The sequence below is a fragment of the Aulonocara stuartgranti genome, assembly GCF_965226115.1.
Source record: "Aulonocara stuartgranti genome assembly, chromosome: 4".
Taxonomy (NCBI): Eukaryota; Metazoa; Chordata; class Actinopteri; order Cichliformes; family Cichlidae; genus Aulonocara; species Aulonocara stuartgranti.
The window spans coordinates 9,482,384-9,504,325 of NC_138942.1; the positions used below are offsets into that span (position 1 = coordinate 9,482,384).

The 21,942-nt window shown below is 41.8% G+C and overlaps 1 protein-coding gene across 1 annotated transcript; it reads left to right on the forward strand.

Annotated features, from left to right (window-relative positions):
* The first annotated feature begins 2,633 nt into the window (after positions 1 to 2,633).
* On the forward strand, positions 2,634 to 10,302 carry lfng (LFNG O-fucosylpeptide 3-beta-N-acetylglucosaminyltransferase). The gene is made up of 8 exons (XM_082531973.1): positions 2,634 to 3,236; positions 7,051 to 7,099; positions 7,320 to 7,422; positions 7,501 to 7,654; positions 7,749 to 7,834; positions 8,235 to 8,400; positions 8,489 to 8,574; positions 8,660 to 10,302. The coding sequence occupies exons 1-8, from the start codon at positions 2,826 to 2,828 to the stop codon at positions 8,724 to 8,726; spliced, it is 1,122 nt and encodes a 373-aa protein (XP_082388099.1). The 5' UTR covers positions 2,634 to 2,825; the 3' UTR covers positions 8,727 to 10,302.
* Positions 10,303 to 21,942: the final 11,640 nt, after the last annotated feature.

Sequence of the window (21,942 nt, forward strand, 5' to 3'; positions counted from 1 at the left end):
ACATGGCATATACCATGGAAGACTGGAACTGAAATATTCACTAATAAACAAAGGCTTCAAAAAGCAGCAGCATTCATGGAGCCATCCTCGGGAATGTTAAACAAATGGAAAGAAATGGAAAGAAAATCTTGCCTTGAGCTAATGTCTTCCATGCTGTCTTACAGCCGAGTGTGTTTTCAGGTTTTTGTGGATTTTTTTGTGGGCTTGGGTGATCACGCTGTCCCACTTCATCCTGGGTTTCTTTACCTGCTGTATGTGTTTCACATGCAGCCTCCTTTGGAAATAGAAGAGCTATATATAGCAACCCTTTAATTTTATCATCTGGGCTCAGATCCCCTGACAGACTGATGCCTTCAAAGGGAAAAATCAAGCACACTGTGTGTTTATTTGTGGGTTTGTGGTCAATGTGGTGAGGAAGTGGCCTCGTCTGAAGAAACTAGGTTTAATACCGCTGGTATTCAGCAGTAATGTTAGATGGAGAGGTCAAAGAGGAGGTAGAGGAAAGGCATCTGAAAGCGTTTCAAATGGCTGAAATCAAGTGAACCGAGAGGGAGGCGGGAAAGGGAGCAGAGGCTTCTAAGACTGGAGAGAGTTTTGACTTGCCATTTTAACAGTTGACATTGTTTCACAAATCTAAAGAGCCAAAACACAGTTTCCTTGCTAGGAAGAAATCCATGCAAACCCAGCAGAAAGAGGTGTTTGACTGAAGATTAATGAAGGCCACAGAGACAGCCCCTTCTGCCTGGTTTCTCATGCTTTCTTTTAGACGCCTTTCTGTGCTCACTGTTAAAAGGTGGACAAAGAGCCTTGTCTGGAGCAACAGAGCGGAGAAGTAACTTCTGTCTTGCGTGTCTCAGAATTAGACAGAATGAAACACCTGCAGCGGAGAATATGCTGTTCTTGTGCATATTCTTTAAAAAGACTGATTTCATTTCTTGAACTGCAACTGCTGCAAAGACTTAGAGAGTCAAACAGGAACACAGACTTCAGACTTGGACAAGTGTGACTGTTGATCTTTTCCTGATGCCCCTGATACGCCTAGTCTTTGGGACACTGTTAGTTTGCTGGTATTACAATCATTATGGTCTGTGCAGTTTTTCATCCTAATTTGGATACTGTTGATCATCTTAGGAGAACACTGTGATAATAATAAACCCATGTGCAACGCGTTACTGTAATCCGATTACTTTTTTCAAGTAACGAGTAAAGTAAGGGATTACTATTGCACACTGCGTTACTAAAAACGTGATTTTTTTGCGAGAATGTCTCATGACAATGACGTAAGCGAGTGCCACGTTCGTGACAACAGCTGTGTGCAGATCAACAATGGATAATATATAGAGTGCGGGAGAGAGTATGAGCGTGCAGCATTTAAAGCGTGGAAGTACTGACCTTACTTTGAGTTTGATTCCATAAAAAGTGACAAAAACATTAGTGTCCCTTGCGCGTGGGAAGAAAACTTATTTTTACAGCGAAAAAACCCCTAAACTTCCAAGCAAGCACCACGCTACCACGTAATGGGAAATTCATGGAGAAACTCGCGGATTCTTCAATTGACCGCTGCGGCTCACCTGCACCTGGGCAAACCTCCGCCTACCCCACTCCTGCTTTACAGGTGAAAATAGAGCAACAGGACCGCTAGTCTTTGATTTTATTTATTTTCTGCCGTGTTTTACTTGCATCTATTTGAAAGACTGAGTGTAAACACAAAAAAATATTTTATTTTATGTGCTGGAATGTGCAGAAAATAGGTTTAAATGTTAAACAAATTTCTTACAGTCAGTGAATGTTGCATATAATTACATTTTTGCTTGATGCATAAAGTTAAAAGATTAAAACTAATAAAACAAGTTTTAAAAAGAGACTTTTCCATTTGATTACATTTTGTATGATGGATTATGTAGAAAAAGTAGAATTGGGCTGAAAGATCTATCGCTTTATCACCTATTCAGGTTGTAAATCGTGTTTTTAAAAAGTAACAAAGTAACTAACTAATTAATTACTTTTGAAAATAAGTAATCAGTAAAGTAACGGGATTACCTTTTTGGGGAAATAATCAGTAATTAGTTACTGATTACTTGATAACTTGACCAACACTGCCCATGTGATTGACCAGACTGCCTAAACCTGACGGTTGCTGCGGGTTATTGAGACTCCACCAGCTGAATGTTGGTCTAAATGAATCTCTTTTGGTCAGCATCCCAGCACTCCATTGCCAGAGCCAAAATCTGAATAACAAGTGTTCAGGAATGGCCAACTGTTTAGTGGCCTCTCAAGGTCAATGGAGAACAATGGAGGCTGTTTGTCTGGTGAACACCCGGTTCACACTCGGGCGAATTCAAATAGCTTCACTTTGAAAAAGAAAGAAATTTAAAGAGGGGAAAAATAAGCGTGATTTCAGTGTGGTGAACAGAATCCTTTTATTAGCTGATGAGTCACAGCATTGTGGGGATGATGCACTTTTTCTCCAGGCGCAGTCTCTGAAACACACCTTTCTTCGTGACCAGCTGCAATTTTTGTTTTACTTGGGTCAAACGTTCACTTTCATGATATGTGAAAGGACAAGCTGCACTCACGCACGCACGCCCCGTTGCTGCATCACAGGCTGAACGCTGGCTTCACGGACCTCCCACGAGGCGTGGCCAAGTGTCGAAGCTTATATATGTTCCTCGTGAACGTTCGCTCCTGTGTTATACAGCTATGCGGCGCTACTGAATTGGTGTTTGTCCTTTTGAGTTTCATTGAGGAAAAAAAATACCATATGGACTTTGCATTGGGAGTTCGTTTAGGCGCTTTATAGGTTTTAGTCGTATTTAGGTTTAATCATGTTGAAAAATAATGGAAAGAAGACCGCAATCTCAGTAGCCTGCACAGCATGTCTCTGCCTGCTGCTGCTGCTCCTGGTTGCTGTGCAGCATCACCGGGTGCAGGTGAGCGAGGTGACGAGCGAACGGGACATCGGTACGCGCTCTCTGCTCCAAGATGCCACGCCGGGGGAAGGGGAGAGCGCACCGCCCGAGAGCGCACGGGATAAGAAAGGATTCTCGGCTTACTTCACCAAACTGACCCGGGGACGGAGGGAGGTGGAGAAGCCCGCACGCTCGTTCGCGGACCCCCCTCCAGCTGAGAACATCAGCGCGGATGACATCTTCATCGCAGTGAAGACCACCAAGAAGTTCCACCAGTCCCGGCTGAGTCTGCTTCTGGAGACATGGATCTCCAGAAACGTGCAACAGGTAAATGGGAAAAATGTAGCATGGAACATTCAGCTCGTTATCAAAACACTGCGCGTGCACAATCCGAAAATTAAAGATTTCAGTGATTTACTTTGTAGATTATGTCATTGTTATTAAGCCCGCACTGCATAGTTGTAACAATAATCCAGTGTACGCATGCAGGTGATGATGATGTTTCATCGCTGTTCACGGTGCTTTATTGTTCCCCTTGTCACTAGATGACATACTGAAACGGCCACACTGTTCACCATGCTGAATTCCCTCTGCTCTGTCACTTTTTATTTTCCCCTGAGTGATGTCCCTGAGAACGGAGGGAGCAGTTTCAGAACTCCCTCTTCTCCCCTTTGCTCAACCCCCCTCTCTCCCCTCTCTCTATTATCCCCCCTCTTTTGAGGTGTCCCTGTGAATGTCCCCGGTGCAATGGATGCTTCACAGCCACCGACTCCAACGCTGTCCCCCTTCCAGGGCTAACAAAGCTTCTTTCTGAAGGGGGAAGAAAAGCTTTCCCAGCCCCTTGTCTCCCCTCTCTCCATGGGAACGTGGGAGCTGAGTCTGGGTCAAGCTTAGTGGAGGGATGGGAACGTGGGGGCTTCGTTTAGGGGATGCCTGGGACAAAAGGGTGCATCTATAGGCTTGCTTATGCTGGGAATGAGCACGCTGAGTATGAAAATGTCCTTGAAAACCAAGCTCCTTTAGAGGGTGCACAAAGACAAGGCTGAGGAAACGGTAGCTAGTCAAAGTGATTTTATCCTACACCTCACATGCGCTTTTGCAGAAGTCGTTGTAATTTGTTTCGGCTACAGTCACATAAAGGCTTTCTTTTTATTCCAAGCAGCAATAAAGTTGAAGGGGATCTGTTTGATGCCAGGGTTTCAAATAATAATAGACTGTCACAATCACTGTGTGAAAAGGAGTAATGATTAGATGGAGTAGATCAAACCATGATCTGCAACAGCTGCTTACATGCGAACAGCTTCTGCTAATTGTTTGCAATTACTGCAGTGGATGATGTTAGTTAACCCATTTAAAACAGAATTATCAGCAGGGCTGAGAGGCAGGCAGCTGGTAGGTGGCTGCATGGACAAAAAGGACAGACTGAGCACCACAATGCATGAAGGAGTTCCTGGAGAAGGGGTGCCAGGTGGTCAGGGGAGACAGCACAATGGAAGGCCTTAATGCCAGCCATATGATGTTCATGAGTTCCCACCATGTACATATGGTCATCCTCTGTGATCAGATTTGATTCTCACGCTCAGCTGATGGACATCTGTGGAGTTTGCATCAATGTTGGAGTATCAGACACAAGGGACAAAAAGTATTATTTCTGTATAAGCAAGTATGTTTCTGCAGGCTTTTACACTTGCTTGCTTCTCACATCTGCTCAGTATGTGATCTGGTGGTGTTTCTGTGAGAACAGGGAAGGTAGATTATCTCTGTGATAGGTTTGTTGACACAATAGTGCTTGTGGCCTTCTTAATCTTTGAGCGCATACATAGCATAAATAACACTTTTGTAAATCCAGCTTGTTTGGGTCTTTATGCACATTGTTAATAAATGCTTTTGGAAAAAAAACATTCAGTAGCTGGGACTTTACGTTTAAAGTTTAATTCCTAACCATCCTCTTTACTTTCTCTCTTTCCAGAGTTCATTTGGAAATCTGGCACATATGAGCGTTTTTTTTTTCCTCCAGTGTGCAAAATTATTTCAAGTGTCTGGACAGCTGGCACTGACATCTTCACGGTGGTGTGCCATGCATTCCTCTCTTAAGAGTCTGATAATTAGCCAGCCGTCCAACAATGAGATCTTTTAGCATTTAGGAAAAAAAAAAACCCCACTTGGAGCTGCAGTTCAGTTATTCAAATGGCTTCAGTGTAAAGAAATAAAATACAAGCGGTCAGAAAGTGGGTGGATGTCATTAAGGAGGAAATCCTGCTGTTAATCTGCAACTTCTGATTTGGAAATCAACAAATGCATGTGTTTTATGCCATCAACTTATCTTTTACTGCATCCCTGATGAAACAATTCTAATCCTGTGTGATGTCTGCCAAATTATTAGTCTGCACAAAAAGTGCTGAAATGCTTTGAAAAGCTGGGACAAAAAGGGGAAGGAATCGGGGTGGAGGTGGATGATGGAAAAGAAGGGAGCCCAGTGCCCTTCCTTCCTGTGGAGCTGGAGGCAGCCAGCCAGGCACCACGTTCAGCTCAGACAGGGCCGTGCCAGACCTTCCTGTGATCAGGAGCGCAGCACCGCTCTTCTCCTCACCTCTTGCCCTCTCGCCTCTTATCTCTGCTCCACACAGGACCATCTCTTTTCTCTCTCGTGCATTCTTTTTGTTTGAATTAGTATTCCATGAAAGTAGCTCTTTTAAGTTTTCAGTGAAGGAACAATGACTAAGGAAAAAACTTCACTGGGAGATTTCTCTTTAGTTAACTCCTGCAGCTGTATGCAAATGCTGGCAAGCATTTACCCAGTGGAGACTTTACCCAGCATGAAAACTCACAGCATTGTTCTATTCAAGAGGCTCTGGCTGTGTGTGGGGGGGAGATGACGGGGTGAAAAGGAGGTGATTGGCCACACACGGTTTTTGATTTACTAATCAGCAGTGAGAATCCCACCACCGCTCCTCCATCCACCCTCCTCCTCTTTCTGTCAGTAGCCAGGCAGCTCTGGCAGCTGCCTCAGTGATTAGGCTGTCTATTGAACGAGCTTTAAAGCAAACAGCGCCAGCCTCTGATCCCTTCACCAGCGAAACCACCACTGTTCCCTAAACAAATACAGGCTCATGGCTTTAGCGTTGAGCAACATCTGCTCAGAATTTGTTCCACAAACTGCTTGAGCAGCCTCGCTTTGTGTTGGGGGGAAAAACAAAAAGTAAACTGGAGCAACCGATGTTTCATTTAATTCAAGTAAAGTCAGCGGCCTGCTTATAGATGCACATCACAGATTGCAGTTGCTCAGCAGCAGGGCGATGGTGGTGAACGTGCAGGCATTAGAGCTCTATCTGTTAGTGAGGGTTAAGGGAGCATGACCTGGCATGTAGAGACACGTGGCGTAGATAGGATAGCGTGGTGTTCGGCAGGTGCTGCCTCACCTGAGGTGAAGAGTAAACAGACTACTGGCGGTTACAAAGCCTGGGGCCGGCCGCCTTTTCATCACCGCTATTCAGCAGCTCGCACCTGCTCTGTGTGAGTTGTCATAAAGAGAAGTCTAATCTCTTCCCGCTTCTTTTAAGTGTGTTCCTGTAAGGTGCCCTTTGTTCTTTACTCCTTTTATGACTAATTGCTACATTTAACAAGTGCCTGCAGTCTGGTGGTTTTAATTCTTCTAACGTTTTTGAATCTGTCAGTCACACAGATGCGAAGACAAAGAAACAGACATTTTTTTCCATGCTGCTGTTTTTATCAGCATTAATCATTTTGAAGCTCGGCAGCAGGTCCAGCAGAGCGACGAGGCTCAGCCACGGGATGTGATACATGAACGGGGTGTGTGTGTGGGAGGCGGACAGTCTGCCTCCTCCTTTGTTGTTTGTCTGGGATGCTTCGGGGCGGCTGCATAGTTGCCATGGTGAGAGTAAAATGCAGGACAAAAGGCCTTTATTAGAGCAGGAGGCTGTTTAACTCAATGCGTTTTCCACTGCATAAAAGCAATGCTGATTGATGCTAATCACACCAGCTGGATGTGACGGAGAGAGACTTTGAACACACTGTTGAATAAGACCGTGTGGCCACTTCACATGATCAGCCAGAGTAGCTATAATTTTGTGGTTCTAAAGGCCAAGTCTCCTTATCTGTGACTTCCCTTGTTTGTTTACAGACGTACATCTTCACAGATGGAGAAGATGATGAGCTGAAGAAGAAAATTGGTAAGTTTTATGAGGGAGCTTTCAAGTTGCCAACAAAGATCATTTTGTTTGAGAAAGGCACCATCAATGAGAAACCGAATCCCATTTTAAATGCCATAAAAATTTTGCTCTGAGCTTTTTGCCTCTGTGAAAGATGACTTTGAAATACACAGATGCTTCTTTGATGATGCCATGCCTTATGTTTTAAGCCATAACTCTGTCTCTTTCATGACCACCACAGGGAGTCATGCAATTAACACCAACTGCTCTGCGGCACACAGCCGACAAGCTCTGTCTTGCAAGATGGCGGTGGAATATGACAAGTTCATCGAGTCGGGGAAAAAGTAAGCATCGCTTTAGAAAACGCTCACTTGTGCATTAGCCGAGAATGTCTTTGATCTAATAACTATTCTGTTTTGCAGGTGGTTCTGTCACGTAGATGATGACAATTACGTGAATGTTCGGGCCCTGGTGAAGCACCTGTCCCAGTACCCCCACACCCAGGACATGTACCTCGGCAAACCCAGTCTGGACCGGCCAATAGAGGCCACAGAGAGGCTGGGCGACAATAAGATGGTATGCTGAAGATTGTTGTTGATATCGCAGTATATATTTTAATGGTGACTCGCCAGATGGTAGCATTAATAACCTTTTCGTTCTCCTTTTATAGAAACCAGTGAATTTCTGGTTTGCAACAGGAGGAGCAGGTTTCTGTGTGAGTCGGGGTCTGGCGCTGAAGATGAGCCCATGGGCCAGGTAAGATATTTGTAATTATGCTGCACTAAGATTGCATTTGCCTTGTAGTGAACACATAAACTACAAAAACCCCCAAACGTCCTCAATAGTCGATCCAATGGATTACTACATTTGGAATAGTAAATTTCTAAGCTAAAGCCCAATAAAAATAAAGGCAAGAAGTAGTGCCCCAAATCCCCACCCACATCACAATGCCAACCTTGGGCGTGTCTTTACTTGGATCTGTAACCAGCTTGCAACACCCAGAGACTCTAGAACTGCCATTATAAGAAAGTAGGTGCAAGGCTTTAGGTGTTTCAGAGGCATGTTACAATTTCAAAGTGACTTCCTGTCAGTAGAAAGGATTCGTACAGTAGAGCAGAGTACACTGGCACTGACCAGGTGACTTCTTATTTTTTAGTGGCGGTCACTTCATGAACACAGCCGAGAAGATCCGTCTTCCGGACGACTGCACCATCGGCTACATCATCGAGTCGGTTCTGGGGGTCCCCCTGACCCGCAGCAACCTGTTCCACTCCCACCTGGAAAACCTGCAACAGGTGTCCAGATCTGAGATTCACAAGCAGGTGAGAGGCTTATAGGACATTCTGCATCCTCGAGAAAAGGGCAAATCCGAGTGAATGTGGTGTTCACGTTTTTGCTCTTTTTTTTCAGATCACTCTAAGTTATGGGATGTTTGAAAACAAGAGCAATATCATCAATTTGAAAGGAGCGTTTCCAGTAGAGGAGGATCCATCAAGGTGAGGGGCTGTTTTACTTAATTATAAGACGTATTAATTTAAGCACATTTTCAACATAGATCTAAGTCTTTTTCTTGTCTTCCAGGTTCAAGTCTGTGCACTGTCTCCTGTACCCAGACACCCCGTGGTGTCCTCCCCAGGTTCCCTATTAGGGCGACCGCTCCTTTCTCATCCTCGTCTCCGTCTTGCCTCGGTATCTGAAAGGCTCGTGGAGACCAGTGTTTGGTATTAGACCATGTGGCTGCTGTATTCTTGCTGCAGTGGTGCATGGTTTTTAATAGTTTTACTGGGCTGCTGTGCGGCCCGCCTCGGGACTCTTCCTTCCTCTCTGGAGCCAGAGCCTCATCCCGTATTATGGGGTACGGTCGGAGGACTTCAGCTCTGCAGGAAGTAGCTTTCATCGTTAAGCTTTGCAGGCAATCAGTTGAGCTTTGTGATGTACATGTTGCTTGTAAATGTATCTGCTATTCTCATAGAATGTATTGTCTTATATTTGAGCCTTTTGCCAGCTTTACATTAACACTTTTTTTTTTGCTTTTTAAAATGCAGAGCCCTTCAAGTCTATGTTTGTAGGCTTTGGGCTTTTTTCTCATTTAATTGGCTTTTTTGGGTATTTCTTTTGTATCAGATGACTCCGGACATTTGCTCTAATATGAAGATGTTGTTGTGCTTTTAAGTTAACAGTGTTATATTCCCCATAACCTGAGCTGGCAGTTGGCAGATTTTCAAATGCATCCTTTGGCGATCCAATCTGATGTGTATCAGGACAAAGCACTTTTCCCTTCCTCATAGTTTTGTTTTTATTTCACGAACTTACCTAGTTTACGTCCTCTAATGATATACTTCAGATTTGTCCCAAACTAACAAAAAAACCCAAAAATAACCCCTCAAAATCTCAACATTTGCTCCTTTTGATGTATTTAATAACACTCCTTGCATTAGTTACAATCAAGGAAAAGTAATGAGTGGTAGAGATTTTGCTTTGGGGTTATAGTCACCTTTGCTTTGCTTTGACAAGTCTTTTTTTTTTCTTTTTTTTTAATATTGCACAGCTGTGTTTCAAATGGGCTGATGTTTGCTCCTCACCTCTGAAAGGTACAACAGAGAAGAATGTCGCTAGTCTTTTTAGTTTGGATGATTCCCATTCGAAGAAGAAAAGCAAGAGCAGTTTGAATCAGTAGCACAGAAAAGGAGAACCAGATGGGTAAACTGAGCCGCAGTCTATAATAGTTTGCACAAAAGACTGTTGAGCCTCTGTGTTGTTGTCAATATGAATGTTCCTTATTTACACATAACATCAGCTGGTTACTGTTGAGGCCTGCGAGGTGAAAGCGACATCAGCGTTTCCTCATGGAGGTGTCTGTGTTCCCTCTGTGTCATTTCTCACCCATATTGGGTTACGCTATACAGCTTGATTACAGTATTGTGTACTGTGCCTTTGTTTAAATTAGTAGGGATTGTCTATGCTTAGAATGTAATTTCCCCCTTTGTGGTTTACATACACTTAATGACCTGTATTTTTTTTTTTTTTTTTTTTTTTGTGGGACTGCTTTAAACTGTGCTAAATGACTGTGGTGTTTTATTCTCCAGTATCTGGAGGGTTTGACCAGTTCATTCCCAATAACTGGCTCCTCAGGGATTATGAGCTGATCCTGGTATTAACTACCATGGGACCCACGGTGGGACCTAAAACTCTGAATAAAAATGTATAACCACTGAGAAACTTTCCATTTTTTGGTAATGTTTTTATTTGACTGTCTTGCAAGCTTAAGATGTTACACTTAATGCTCACATTAATCCTATTTGTAGTACTTGGTCCTTTATGGACACTTGAACTTAAATCACACATTAAATCTTGTAACAAAACTGTCACTCGTGAACTCTGGACGACACTGGGAGATTCAAGGTTTTTTTTCCACACTTGTCCTTTCTCGGGAGTAACAGACCACAAAAGACAGCCTGTTTCAGATGACATATCAGTACAGGAAATAGTTTGATTTAGGTGTGGAAGCGGCCTTAGTAGAATCTGCAAGACACAGGATGATGATGATTTTCACGTTGCTGCATTTAGATATCAGACTTTGTACAAACAGCCTGGCAGGTTAAAGACCTGTGACTATGCTAAAGACTGGTCTATATGAGTATTTCAGTTTTACTTTATAGCTGAGGCTTATTTTTAATTCCTCTGTGTGGATTTGATAGCTGTAGTACACATGACTTTACAATGAAAGAAAATGACCCTTTCAGCATGAATTGTAGTGGTTGTGCTCATGATACACATCCCCTCTACATTCAGAGATGGCTTTTCATAATCCAATATTCAACAGATATTACTATGATGAAAGAAGCAGCCAGAGGCCCGGGTGTTCTCAGCCCTCCCTGCACTTATCCGTGCTGTTATAGGGTAAGAGGAAGGGTACTTCTTAGACTGGCTGCCATACATAAAGACAACCATTGGCATCTACAAACAATTTAGATCCCCCAACTAACCTAAAACCACATGTTCTTAGACTGTGGGAAGACGCCAGAGTACCAAGTGAGAATCTACACAGGCATGAGGAGAATGTGCAAACTAGACACAGGAGCACTAAATGAAACACAAATAACAGCTAAAATAAAACAAAACTAACACTTAACTCTATAAATCCAAGAATAACCAATGCGCAGTCATTCCAGTTATCACAGGAATGATAATGAACATCAAAACAGGAATCAGAGCCTAACCATCATCAAATCTAAGAACAACAAGACCAAACAGAAACCACGTAATTAAAGCACTCATAGAATGATTTTCTATTCCATTTGAACACTCACACAAACCTCATTCACACACTCTGATGGATTCATCATGGGCAACTTAGGGTTCAGTGTTTTGCCCAAGGATACTTTGATACGCAGACTAGAAGTGTCAGATATTAAACCGCTGACCTTTTAACAAGCCACTCCACCTTCTGTGCTACAGCCACCCTGGTTAATATTTAAAAAAAGAGTCCAAAGAAATTTAAAACCGCACACACAACAAATTCTTGATTGTTGTGTCAGTTTATATGTTTATTTATCAGTGGGGGTGGCTGTTAGATTCACTGTTAGATTGACAGGTAGACCAGAAGAGTTGTCATTTAAGGGAAATGATATGTTTTTGTGTGCTGCTATAACAAGATGTGATAGATTAAATGTACAGGAGTGGACTTTTTCATGCTGGGCTCAAAATAAAAAATTACTGGTGGGTCACACTTTCCGCCCTATATTTAATAATGTTTTTATGTATCAACAATATCAGCTTTGTCTGTAATGGACTCTTTTTACACTGAAGTGTTGCTATTTTTATCTAGTTTTTATTTTCCACCACTTGTTATGACGGACGGCAATTCAGTGTCTTCCCACAAGGGATTTAACATGTCAAAGGAACAAAAAGCCCCCCAAATTACTACTAACACGGGAACTTTTTAAAGAAGGCAGAAATCTGCCACACTTTATTTTCTGCACTGTGAAGAATGAAATATTAATTAAAACAACTTTTCTTTTTTCTTTTTTTTATCCTAAAATAAATAGTTTACTTGAAACGAAGCACATCCCGGCTGAACTCTGGGAGACACTGAACTGAAGATCCATCACCAAAGCCTTGCATGGGAGACAAATCACTCACAGCAAACATCCTCACCACAAACCATAATCACAGCTTTGTCTTCCATGGATGTATAGTGGGAAAAGCTTGAGTCTTTCATGTGTCTAAAGCTCATGTTCAAACACAGCAAGAGCCCTCTGCAACCTAAATTTCCCCGCTTCTCTTCTGTTTTAACTCACAAAACATTTCCAATTAATCTGCACACGGGTTTCACACATATAACTAAAGTGAGCAATAGAGGCACTTTGATTCGTAGACATTTATTCTGCTTCTTCGTCTTGCTAAGAGGAAGAGAAAGATCTGTTCCCTGGCACTGCACCCATGGGAAAAAGACAATGTGGCTTAAGTGCAAAACTCTTGTATTATTAAACTGTGAATGTGCAAACAGTAATTGGATCAGCAGCAGTTTGATCTTTTCCTGCAAGAGGGAAAGGTTTTTATATAAACAACAAATCATTAGAATCTCGGTCTAATCTGTCTTTAATCTTTTTAACCTTGGAGGAAAACTCAGAGTCGGTTGCAGTTTTACAGAGTTTTCCCAGTTGTAAATCATTAAAAGTACAAGTCAGTAAAAAAAGAAGTTTGGATGCTTTTACAAATTTGCCAAGAGAGGATTGGAAAACACCAATTCCTGGAGGTTACGTGTAATTCAGATCTCTGAGCAACTCTGAAACAATTATCACTGTTACATATTTTTCTTTTGGTGGTTTTCCAATATTTGCCTTCCTTGCTATTCTAATTATATCCGTTACCAGCTAGCAAATGCAGGATAACACAGCCAGGCTGAGGCTTTAAGTGTATGCTATTAGCATTTCAATTTCCACCCAGAGCTTAGGCCAAGTCTTCACCCTCACACAGGGAGACTGATTGAACAGAGCTTTGTTAAAGAAGAGAGCGTGTTGGACACAAAATGTAGCAGCAATCAGACTCTTAGAAACTCTTTCTTTCATTCTTTCTCCCTGTCCTATCCCCCAGTCATGTCTGTCCCGTTTGTAGCAACTGAAAATAAAATAAATTCATAATTATAATAAAGGTCAATCAAATGGACCAATATGGCAAGGCCATGATGATCCACTTGGTAAAATAAATCCGCTTGGCATCTTTCTTGGCCTTAAGACAACAATTCTGATGGCTAAAGATCCAAACGGGACACAAAAAAAAGAGAAAAAAGAAAAAAAAAAGAAAAAAGAAACTGCAATATTTAACAGCTATAAATACTTTTGTTTTTGCAAAACATGAAAAGAGTGTGCTTACTACCTGAGTAATTAGTCCAGTAAAAACTGAATCAGGTACTTTGCATGTCACTGAAAGGCTCGTAGGAAATGTTGATGGAAAGTTTAGAATGACTGGTTGAAAGAGGTGGAATGATTTCAAGTGTTTTGCATATGTGAACAGGTGAACGATTTCACCTGTCACCGCAAACAGGCACCTCAGGCGGAGCACCTGCCCGTCGGTGAACCGTGGTGAAATGTTACCCGGGGGCTGTTTCTCTGGGTTTGTTCACTAATAAAGAATCCAGTATCCAAAATGTCTGTTGCGTTCTGTTGACAAAACATAAAAAAGCCAACATGACTTGTGTTTGTCTCAGTTTGAGTCATGGTTTAGGAGAAATGCAGCTTCTCTGCCCACCCACATGTTTTCACCGAGGGGGAGAAACTGAATATAAAAACACGGAGAGTCTTGTCTGTCACCCATGTAATGACCCAACAGACTGAGAGCGGTTTTAAGTGTTTTATGACTCCTGGGAAAGCTTTTCACTCAGTTCAAAATGATAAAGAACTAGTCCACCTGGTATTTAGATGGCCATCCACAGTGTTTACCCTACCCTACCAGGTATGGAGCCAGGGTCAGAACCTCAGTATGAAGTGAAATGCTAAATGTCAAACACTCAACCGCAAAGAGCCTAAACAATTAAAGTAATGCAAAATCATCACAGGAGAAAAAATAAACAGACATTAAATTACTGACAACCCACAAAAAGTCACACAAAACACACAGATCAACACAAAGAGGCAAAACCCCAACCACAACGACACACATTGGAACCACACAATGATCGAAACTGTGACCATGAAGACTTTCAAAACCACCACAGAGACAATAACAACAGCGACAAAGCAAGAATCGAGACAAGCTGACGCAAAACAACCAGAAAGACTTAAAAAGAAGCCGCAAAGAGAAATATAACAAAATTCAAAATGACTTAAGAGACACAAAATATCTAAAATAGGAATAAAAGAAATGTAAAGTTAGCTAAAGCCTGGGGATCTTTCTACTCTTTGTCATTGTGCGACAGCATTGATAGTTTATTTAATTAAGGTTTGTTTAATACACATTAGTATTTAGATTCAGTTTTTGATGAAGAGATGTCAGTATCTTTCAGATCTAAAAGTGTCACAGGTCTGGAATGACGGAAACACTTGAATTAGCCTGTTAACAGTCTGTTTAAAACACAAACACCCCCGTGTGTTTTTTTACACCTCCAATCAGTGTTTTGAGAGGAAAATGTGAAATTTCACAACTCTGCAAAGGTGCTCCCCTCCTCGTGTTTCACTCATTAACAACACTGTAACTGTCAGTAGAATGGAAAACCCCTTGTGTGTGTGTATGGAAAAGGGGTGCTGGGAGTAGATCTGGTGAGGTATGGATGCTTGCCACAGAGGGACATTCCTCAGAGTGTAGAGGATTACAGCGACGCAGGCCACTCGCACATTGTCTTCGTGACTCTCCTCTGCTATATCAGTCAGTCTCCAATTAACAGCCTGCATTGTCTGCAGGATTAGGAGCGGCGGGACAGGGCCCGCGGAGAGATCTCACAACAACTGGCACAGAACTTAATCCTGCTCTGCATGTGCTCTATAGGCCATCCTAAATTGGGAGTTTACCATAATCCAGGTATCACGTATCCTGGCAATGGAACGACTTGAACTTACTAAGCAGCACTCGAGTGGAGGGCTTGAGGAATGTTGAGGAAAACCAGCTTGTAGAGAAATCTTATCTCAGCTCTCATGTTTAAAAAAGTCACATAATCGTCCTGATTGATTTCCAACAGAAATCTTGTTTAATTTAAGCATTGACATTTTTACAAAATTGTAATTATATTTCTTTATTTTAGTTGGAATTTTGTCATCAGTATCTGGGCTTTATACTCTACTGTACTCTGCCATCTTCTTCTTTCATTTGTTTCCTTTAGAGGTCACCATAGTGCCTCTGTTTTATTCTCTTCAGTCACACCAACTCTCTGCATGTGCTTCTTCTCTACATCCATAAACCTCCTCTGTGGTGCTCTTACTCAGCAGCTAAATCTTCAGCATCCTTTGTCTACTGTGTCCACTCTCCCTCCTCCATGTCTAATCCACTCAACCTGAAGTGTCCCTCTGACATCCTCTTTCCTAATCCTGTCCACACCCCTACTTCCATCATGGTCGAACCGTTTGGATGCTTCTAGCCTTTCGTTCTCTTCCACCTGGTCTTCTGTACGTATAATTTATACATCTACATTCCCGGTCTTCATCATATCAGCCAGCTCTCTCCTATACAAGTCACAGTCCAAACTCCGTCCAACAATAGAACCGTTTCCAATGGGAGCCTGCTGATCAGCACCAACACCAGTGCTGGTTGTTGTTAGCTCAGGCATCAACCGATCCAGTATGGAACGCTCATTTCTTCATATTTGATTTGGCTAAGATCTGATACAACCCTCCTCCCCATTATTCTGGGCTTGGGACCAGCACTAGGAGTACACTGGCTTGTGGCCCCCTGGTTGTTTGCGCAGGATTTAGTTTCTGATCCTTTATTGAAGCAGCTAAAGTGTTTGACATGCAGTAATCAATACAGTTAGATTATACTGCATGAGATGCTGTAAATAGTTTATAAAAGTTAGACAGACAAGTAAAACAGTCATAATGAACAATTAAAATGAGTATATTCTCCGTGTTACTGTGCTGCTCGTGGGAGAAAAAGGTCACATTTTTCAACATGATGATTTTTAAAGTACTAAAAGTGTTAGAAAGACTGACTTTAATAAGATTAAAAATACAAAATGACGAGGTTAAAACCCATCACTTCGTATATGCCTTGGGTAACACATAGCAACGAGAATATGACAGCTCCCCCAAACAAGAAAACTGCATCAGTGTAATGATGTTTTGGAAATGTTCAACAGAGCATAGATGGTTTGTAAGTGCCATGCTCATTTTCTCATTCAGCTGCACAGCTGATCGGGAGTTATCAGCTTTACAAACATGGATAAGATGATGACATCTAAAAAGATACTGGATTTACATACTACTCAAATTCCCAAAATGTTGGAATTTTTAGAAAAATGGAAATAAAAACAGAATGTGAGGATTTGCGTATACCATATTTTATTATCATATCAAGAAAAACACAAGCTTGTTTGAATTTGATTTACCACTGTTTAGCATCCTCTCTCTCTTTTTCTTTTTTTAAGCAACAGTTCATAAACATCAGGAACATTAAATATGTATATACCTTTTAGCACTGACTTTCCAGATGTCCAAGCTTTCAATTCCACGGGCACTAACACACCCCATCCAATCAGAATTGCAGGCTTTTGAACCGAGTCCCGTTAACAAGCATGGTGGTCTCGCTCCTTTTTAGCCCGGAGGATGCGGTGTCCATGTTTTCCAAAATGAATCTGAAACTTTCATTCGTCTGACCGCAGAAAAGTTTCCCACCTTGTCTCATTCTGTTTTAAATGAGCTTTGGCCCAGAGAAGACTGCAGCGTTTCTGTACCATGTTCACACATAGCTTGTTCTTTAGCTTAAACATGCATTTGTTGATGGCACGGTAAGCTTTCTGGAAGTGTTCCTAAACCTATGCAATGATTTCCATGTTATGTTATGACCTGTTGTCAGTTTACTCTAAAATGTTCCTCCTCCTGTTTCTTTTTTAGTACCACTCATTGTCTTTAAATTTACATTTCACACAGTGACCCAACGTGTATATACATGGCTTAAAAGACTGATTTCAGTAACTCTGCATTAAAATAACATGGCTAACATTACATTTCTGCATGGTGATTTAATCCATCCATCTACACATTCATTGTCTCAACCATTTGTCCAGTTCAGGGCCGCAGGGAGGCTGGAGCCTATCCCAGCTGTCAGAGGGCGAAAGGCAGAGTAAGCCCTGGACAGGTCTCGAGTCTATCACGGGCGAGCTGGGTTTTTAATTATTTGGTACTGCTATGTAAATTTATTGTTTGAAGGTCATTTGCATGAAAGGTTAAAGAGGTTTTGCATAAATGCAAATGAGGGTGCAAACGCTGGTGTATGACCTCAGGCACTGATAACTCATCTCCACATAACAATGCAACACTCTGGTAACCAACTGTTAAGGATATTTTTGGTTTGATATGCACCAGACTTTTATGTGGAGGACAGCTGGTGGAACACTCTCACCAAGCAACCAAAGGTTTTACATTATGCTCATAATATTTGACCAAAGCCACTAAAAGACCTTTTAGATGTGTCTGAATGCAAAAACTGTGACTCTCTCCTCATTTAGACGGTGTTTTTGAATGTTTCTCGTAACCTTGGTAATAAGAAAACTTTAATGTCCTGGCTGCTAGATGAGATCATGTGGTTAAATGTCTTATGTGGGCTTTTTCTTTGGAGTTGGTGGTGAACCACTGGATCATGACAAATTCTTCACACAGAAGAACAGGAAGGAAACTTTGAGAAAGTCGTGAAGCATCTCAGTGAGCAGGGCTCAGAAAAAAGGGGGGAAAAAAGCAAGGACATGGATAAATGGCCTGCTCCATAAATCTTTCTTCGGCTACGTGCTCCCACTGACTGCTTGGGGTGATGTGCACAAAGGAGGAGGTGAGGTGTGAATGATGTGAGTGCTGACTCTCAGGACGCAGCAGCCTCCCTCGGAGCTTTGCCACAAAAGGGACAAGCCAGGCGCCCGGTTTCCTCCACTCCCGCTGAGCAACAAAGCAGTGACAGGACACGGCGGTGCTCACGTGTAGAGTTTGCCTCAACTATACTGTGATGACAAGATGAGAAATGGCAAAGCGTGAGAACCATTCATAATTACATGGAACTTTTCCATTTTATGCCACTTACAGCTGTAGTTTAAATACAAAAGCTATGATAATCTTAGGATGTACAACACATTTTAAAATAACACCAGTGGGTCATCATCTTTTAGGTTTGTGACCACAAAGGCAGCATAATTGACGCCATCTAATTGTAAAATAAAAGTGATTTCACTAAAATCACAGGTAATAGAAAAGTGTGTGGAACTTTAGTCTTTCATTAATCATCTCTCAAACCTTCTGAAAAGATTCTACTATTTTATTTTAATTAGCCTGCATATCAACAATGATGATCATTAACCCCGTTGTGTGTATTTTTCAAATATTCAAATATACCAACAACATTTTTCAACTTTCTACTCCGATGAGTGTCTTTCATCACAAAAAGTCAGCTTCCTTGAGATTCATTCCTTGAGTCAATCACAGAAAACAACCCACAAAAGTGACATGACTGTATTGCTGTGACAAACGTGAGGAGGCCTTTATTTTAATGAACTTAGTAAGCAGTTGCTCCTCATTTAGTTAGTCAGCACACATATTTTTTTATTCTTGCTTCACTCTCACTGCTCTTATTGCATTACTTTGAATAAAAGCAGCTGTTCTGAGTTCAAAACCTTGACTTGAAACTTGACTTGTAGCTTCTAATTAAACAACGAGACTTCTGGAATCACGGCGTTTGGAGAAACGAGAACAAAGTGGAGATGTTTGTCCATAATGCACAGCACCACATTTACAGAACACCAAACACAGCACAAACAAATCATACTGTCAGACAATAAGATGTAGCAGTGATGATTGCAGCCACGGGAGCGGGGCACCTGAGTCGATCGTGAACTTTTTGGTATACCAACGTATTCAAGGTAAGCTTGGCTCAAACGGGCTCATGCAACAGGACAATGATCCCAAGGACAACAGCAAATGTATAACAGAGTGTAGCAATGGCCAGACCTCAATGTACCACAATGCTAGCAGGGTCTTAAGAAATCTGTGCAAAAATTAATGCCTGCAAGCCTCAATGAACTTAAGAAACTTTGTAACATTGCATTTCTAAAAGTTTATATCTTAATGCATAAAACCTTTGAATTGAAAGAGGGTGGACCTTCTTTTTTATGGTGTATGTAAGAGAGTGAATGGCGGTCAACATTTAAAGCCGACAGACGGAGCCCAACTTGACCCTGATAGAGGTATTTTGTGTGTAACTATCATCAACTTCACTTGCCAAATGGAAACTTGATGCTTCCAGAAAGTCAAGAAAAAATAAATTCAAATAAAGTTCTGTTTGGGGTTTTTTTGGGGGTTTTTTTGCTAAAATTGCTTATCCTCTTATTTTTTTTTTCAATGCCTGCTGTTTGATATAAGAGCTGAATTAGGATGCGCCAGAAAGATTTCAGAGGGGCAATATCAGCCCTGAGGTTTAGGCTGATTACACTGGTGCACTTTTAAATGGAGGTCTTAATTGCCTTGTGAGGTTCAACTCTTGTGTGTCTCCTGGCCGTCAGTCATGCAGCTGCTTGGCACTGAGAAGGCAGAGAAGAAGGAAAGCCATGGTCCGACCATCTGGAAGAGAGCCCAAGCAGACTCAGGAAGTGTCTGTCTGAGGGTTTTGGGGGGGCGGGGTCAGAGGGTGCAGTCTCACCCTCCCCAACTGCTCCCTCCTCCTTCCCCTTCTCCATTCAGCTCGTCACCTCAAAGCATTAGTAATGCATTCCTCCAGTCCAGCAACAAGCAGTGTAATTCAATTTCCTCGACAGTGAGGCTGTGTGAAATTTCAATTGCGTCTCTGTGTTAGACGGGCTGTGAAAACCTCCCTGCCTCCATCGTGCTTTGTTTGTTTACTGCTCAGCCCGCACAAAAAACAGCAGGAGCCCGGGAGATGATGTAATCTTGGCATTTATCATTCGGGGAAAAAGTGAATCTGAATATTACAACTGTTTTTCAGTAGGCTAAACTAAGAAGAGACATTTTTGATAGACAAATGTGACACATAGTTAAAGAATTAAAATAAAGTAGCTAGTTTTAAGATAAAAAAGGGGTATTTTTAAAATACAAAAGTCTGTTTGTCTGTTCTTGAATGATCAGTTGCAGTATCAAACGGGGTAACAGCAGCTGGTTGGCGGTATGAAGGAAGTTGACAAAACCAGACTAGTGGCCCGGTGCTGACACTGACCTCTCGCCTGCTGTCTGCCCAGAGATGTCACAAACACAAGGCTGCCTATTCTCCTCAGCTCACATTGAACTACAACCACACTGTCGTATGTTACTGCATAGCGACAGAAATAAACCTGAGACAAAAAAAAAAAAAAAAAATCAGACTCTTCTGCAAAAGGAAGGCAACAATGACCCCAAAACCTTCAAATTTTCTCCTCTACATTTCATTCAAAATGTTGGCACATGTAATTTTTACACATTAGCTGGACATGCCGCCCCCGTTTTAGCTGAAGAAACAGATGCTTTTATGCTTGAATTATGCTTTGAGGGAAATCTACACCGTAACTTATGAGGCAACTGGAAACCCCTCTCAGCCTTTTTTTTAAATGGTAATACAAATTTTTCCTGCCAATTCCTTTTAATATAATTTTTGTAAATTCCTCGGAGGAGGCAAACCTGCTCATATGTATTCTCTACAGTAACTGAAATAACTCTGGAAATTAAAATTTATAATGCAAACCAGAAAGATGTGAATTACCATCATCTTCTTGTTGATTCTGGGATCTTCAGCTTGACCTCTTGTCTTTTTATCAGTGCTACTATCTCCCAACTGTACTTCATAGGATGCCTCACTACTATCTAGTAAACCTTCCCTTTCAGACTTACAGTGAGCTTTTAGAATAAAGATGAGGCACGTGAAAAGTATGCAACGAAACACAAACATTGGCCCAATGCTCACTTTCTACCCAATGATGACAGACGTCCATGTAATATAAGAGATGAGATTCCTGTGCTGAGATTCCAACTGAAGGTTTATCTGCACGGGCAGCAAACAAATCACTACAAATTGGTAGCTGGAAACCACAAAGGTACCAAGAACAAATCCCAGAATGACTGGATTTGCCTGCAGCTAAAGTGGAGTAGAGAAAATGCAGAAGAGAAGCTGAGTTGGAGATCCGATGTAAGAAACAGCAGGATGAAATCGACTCTGCGATCAGCTCTTCAAAAATCTTGAAGAGAAAATTGCAAAACGCAGAGAACAGGAAGAGGAAGTCCGCTGTGAGATCACAGAGCTCAGAGTCAAACTCTGCACTATTGAGACCCTTAGTGAAAAAAATTATTTGAAGGCACAAAACTTAAAACAAGAACTGGAAAAAAATTTTCTACCTGGAAATTGCAGAGAAGTAAAACCAGGACAACACAAACATTAAAAACAAACTCCAGCAAACAGAAGAAGAGAAGATTGTACTGCGGCAGCCTTTGAGTCCAACATTTCCAAACCAGATCATTCTCAGACCCAAAATGAGACACTCCAGGAGAATCTGCAAGAAAAAGAAGAAAATGAGGCCAGCGTTACCCCCCAATCCAGAGGCAGATGCCCCTCCCTGGACCTGGTTTTGCTGGAGGTTTCCTTTTCAAAGGGAGTTTTTCCTCACCACTGTCACCAAGTGCTTCCTCGTAAGGGATTGTTGGGGGTTTCCCCCCTTTAATTCAGTTCAGTCCAGCTCATTTGTATGTAAATACTGT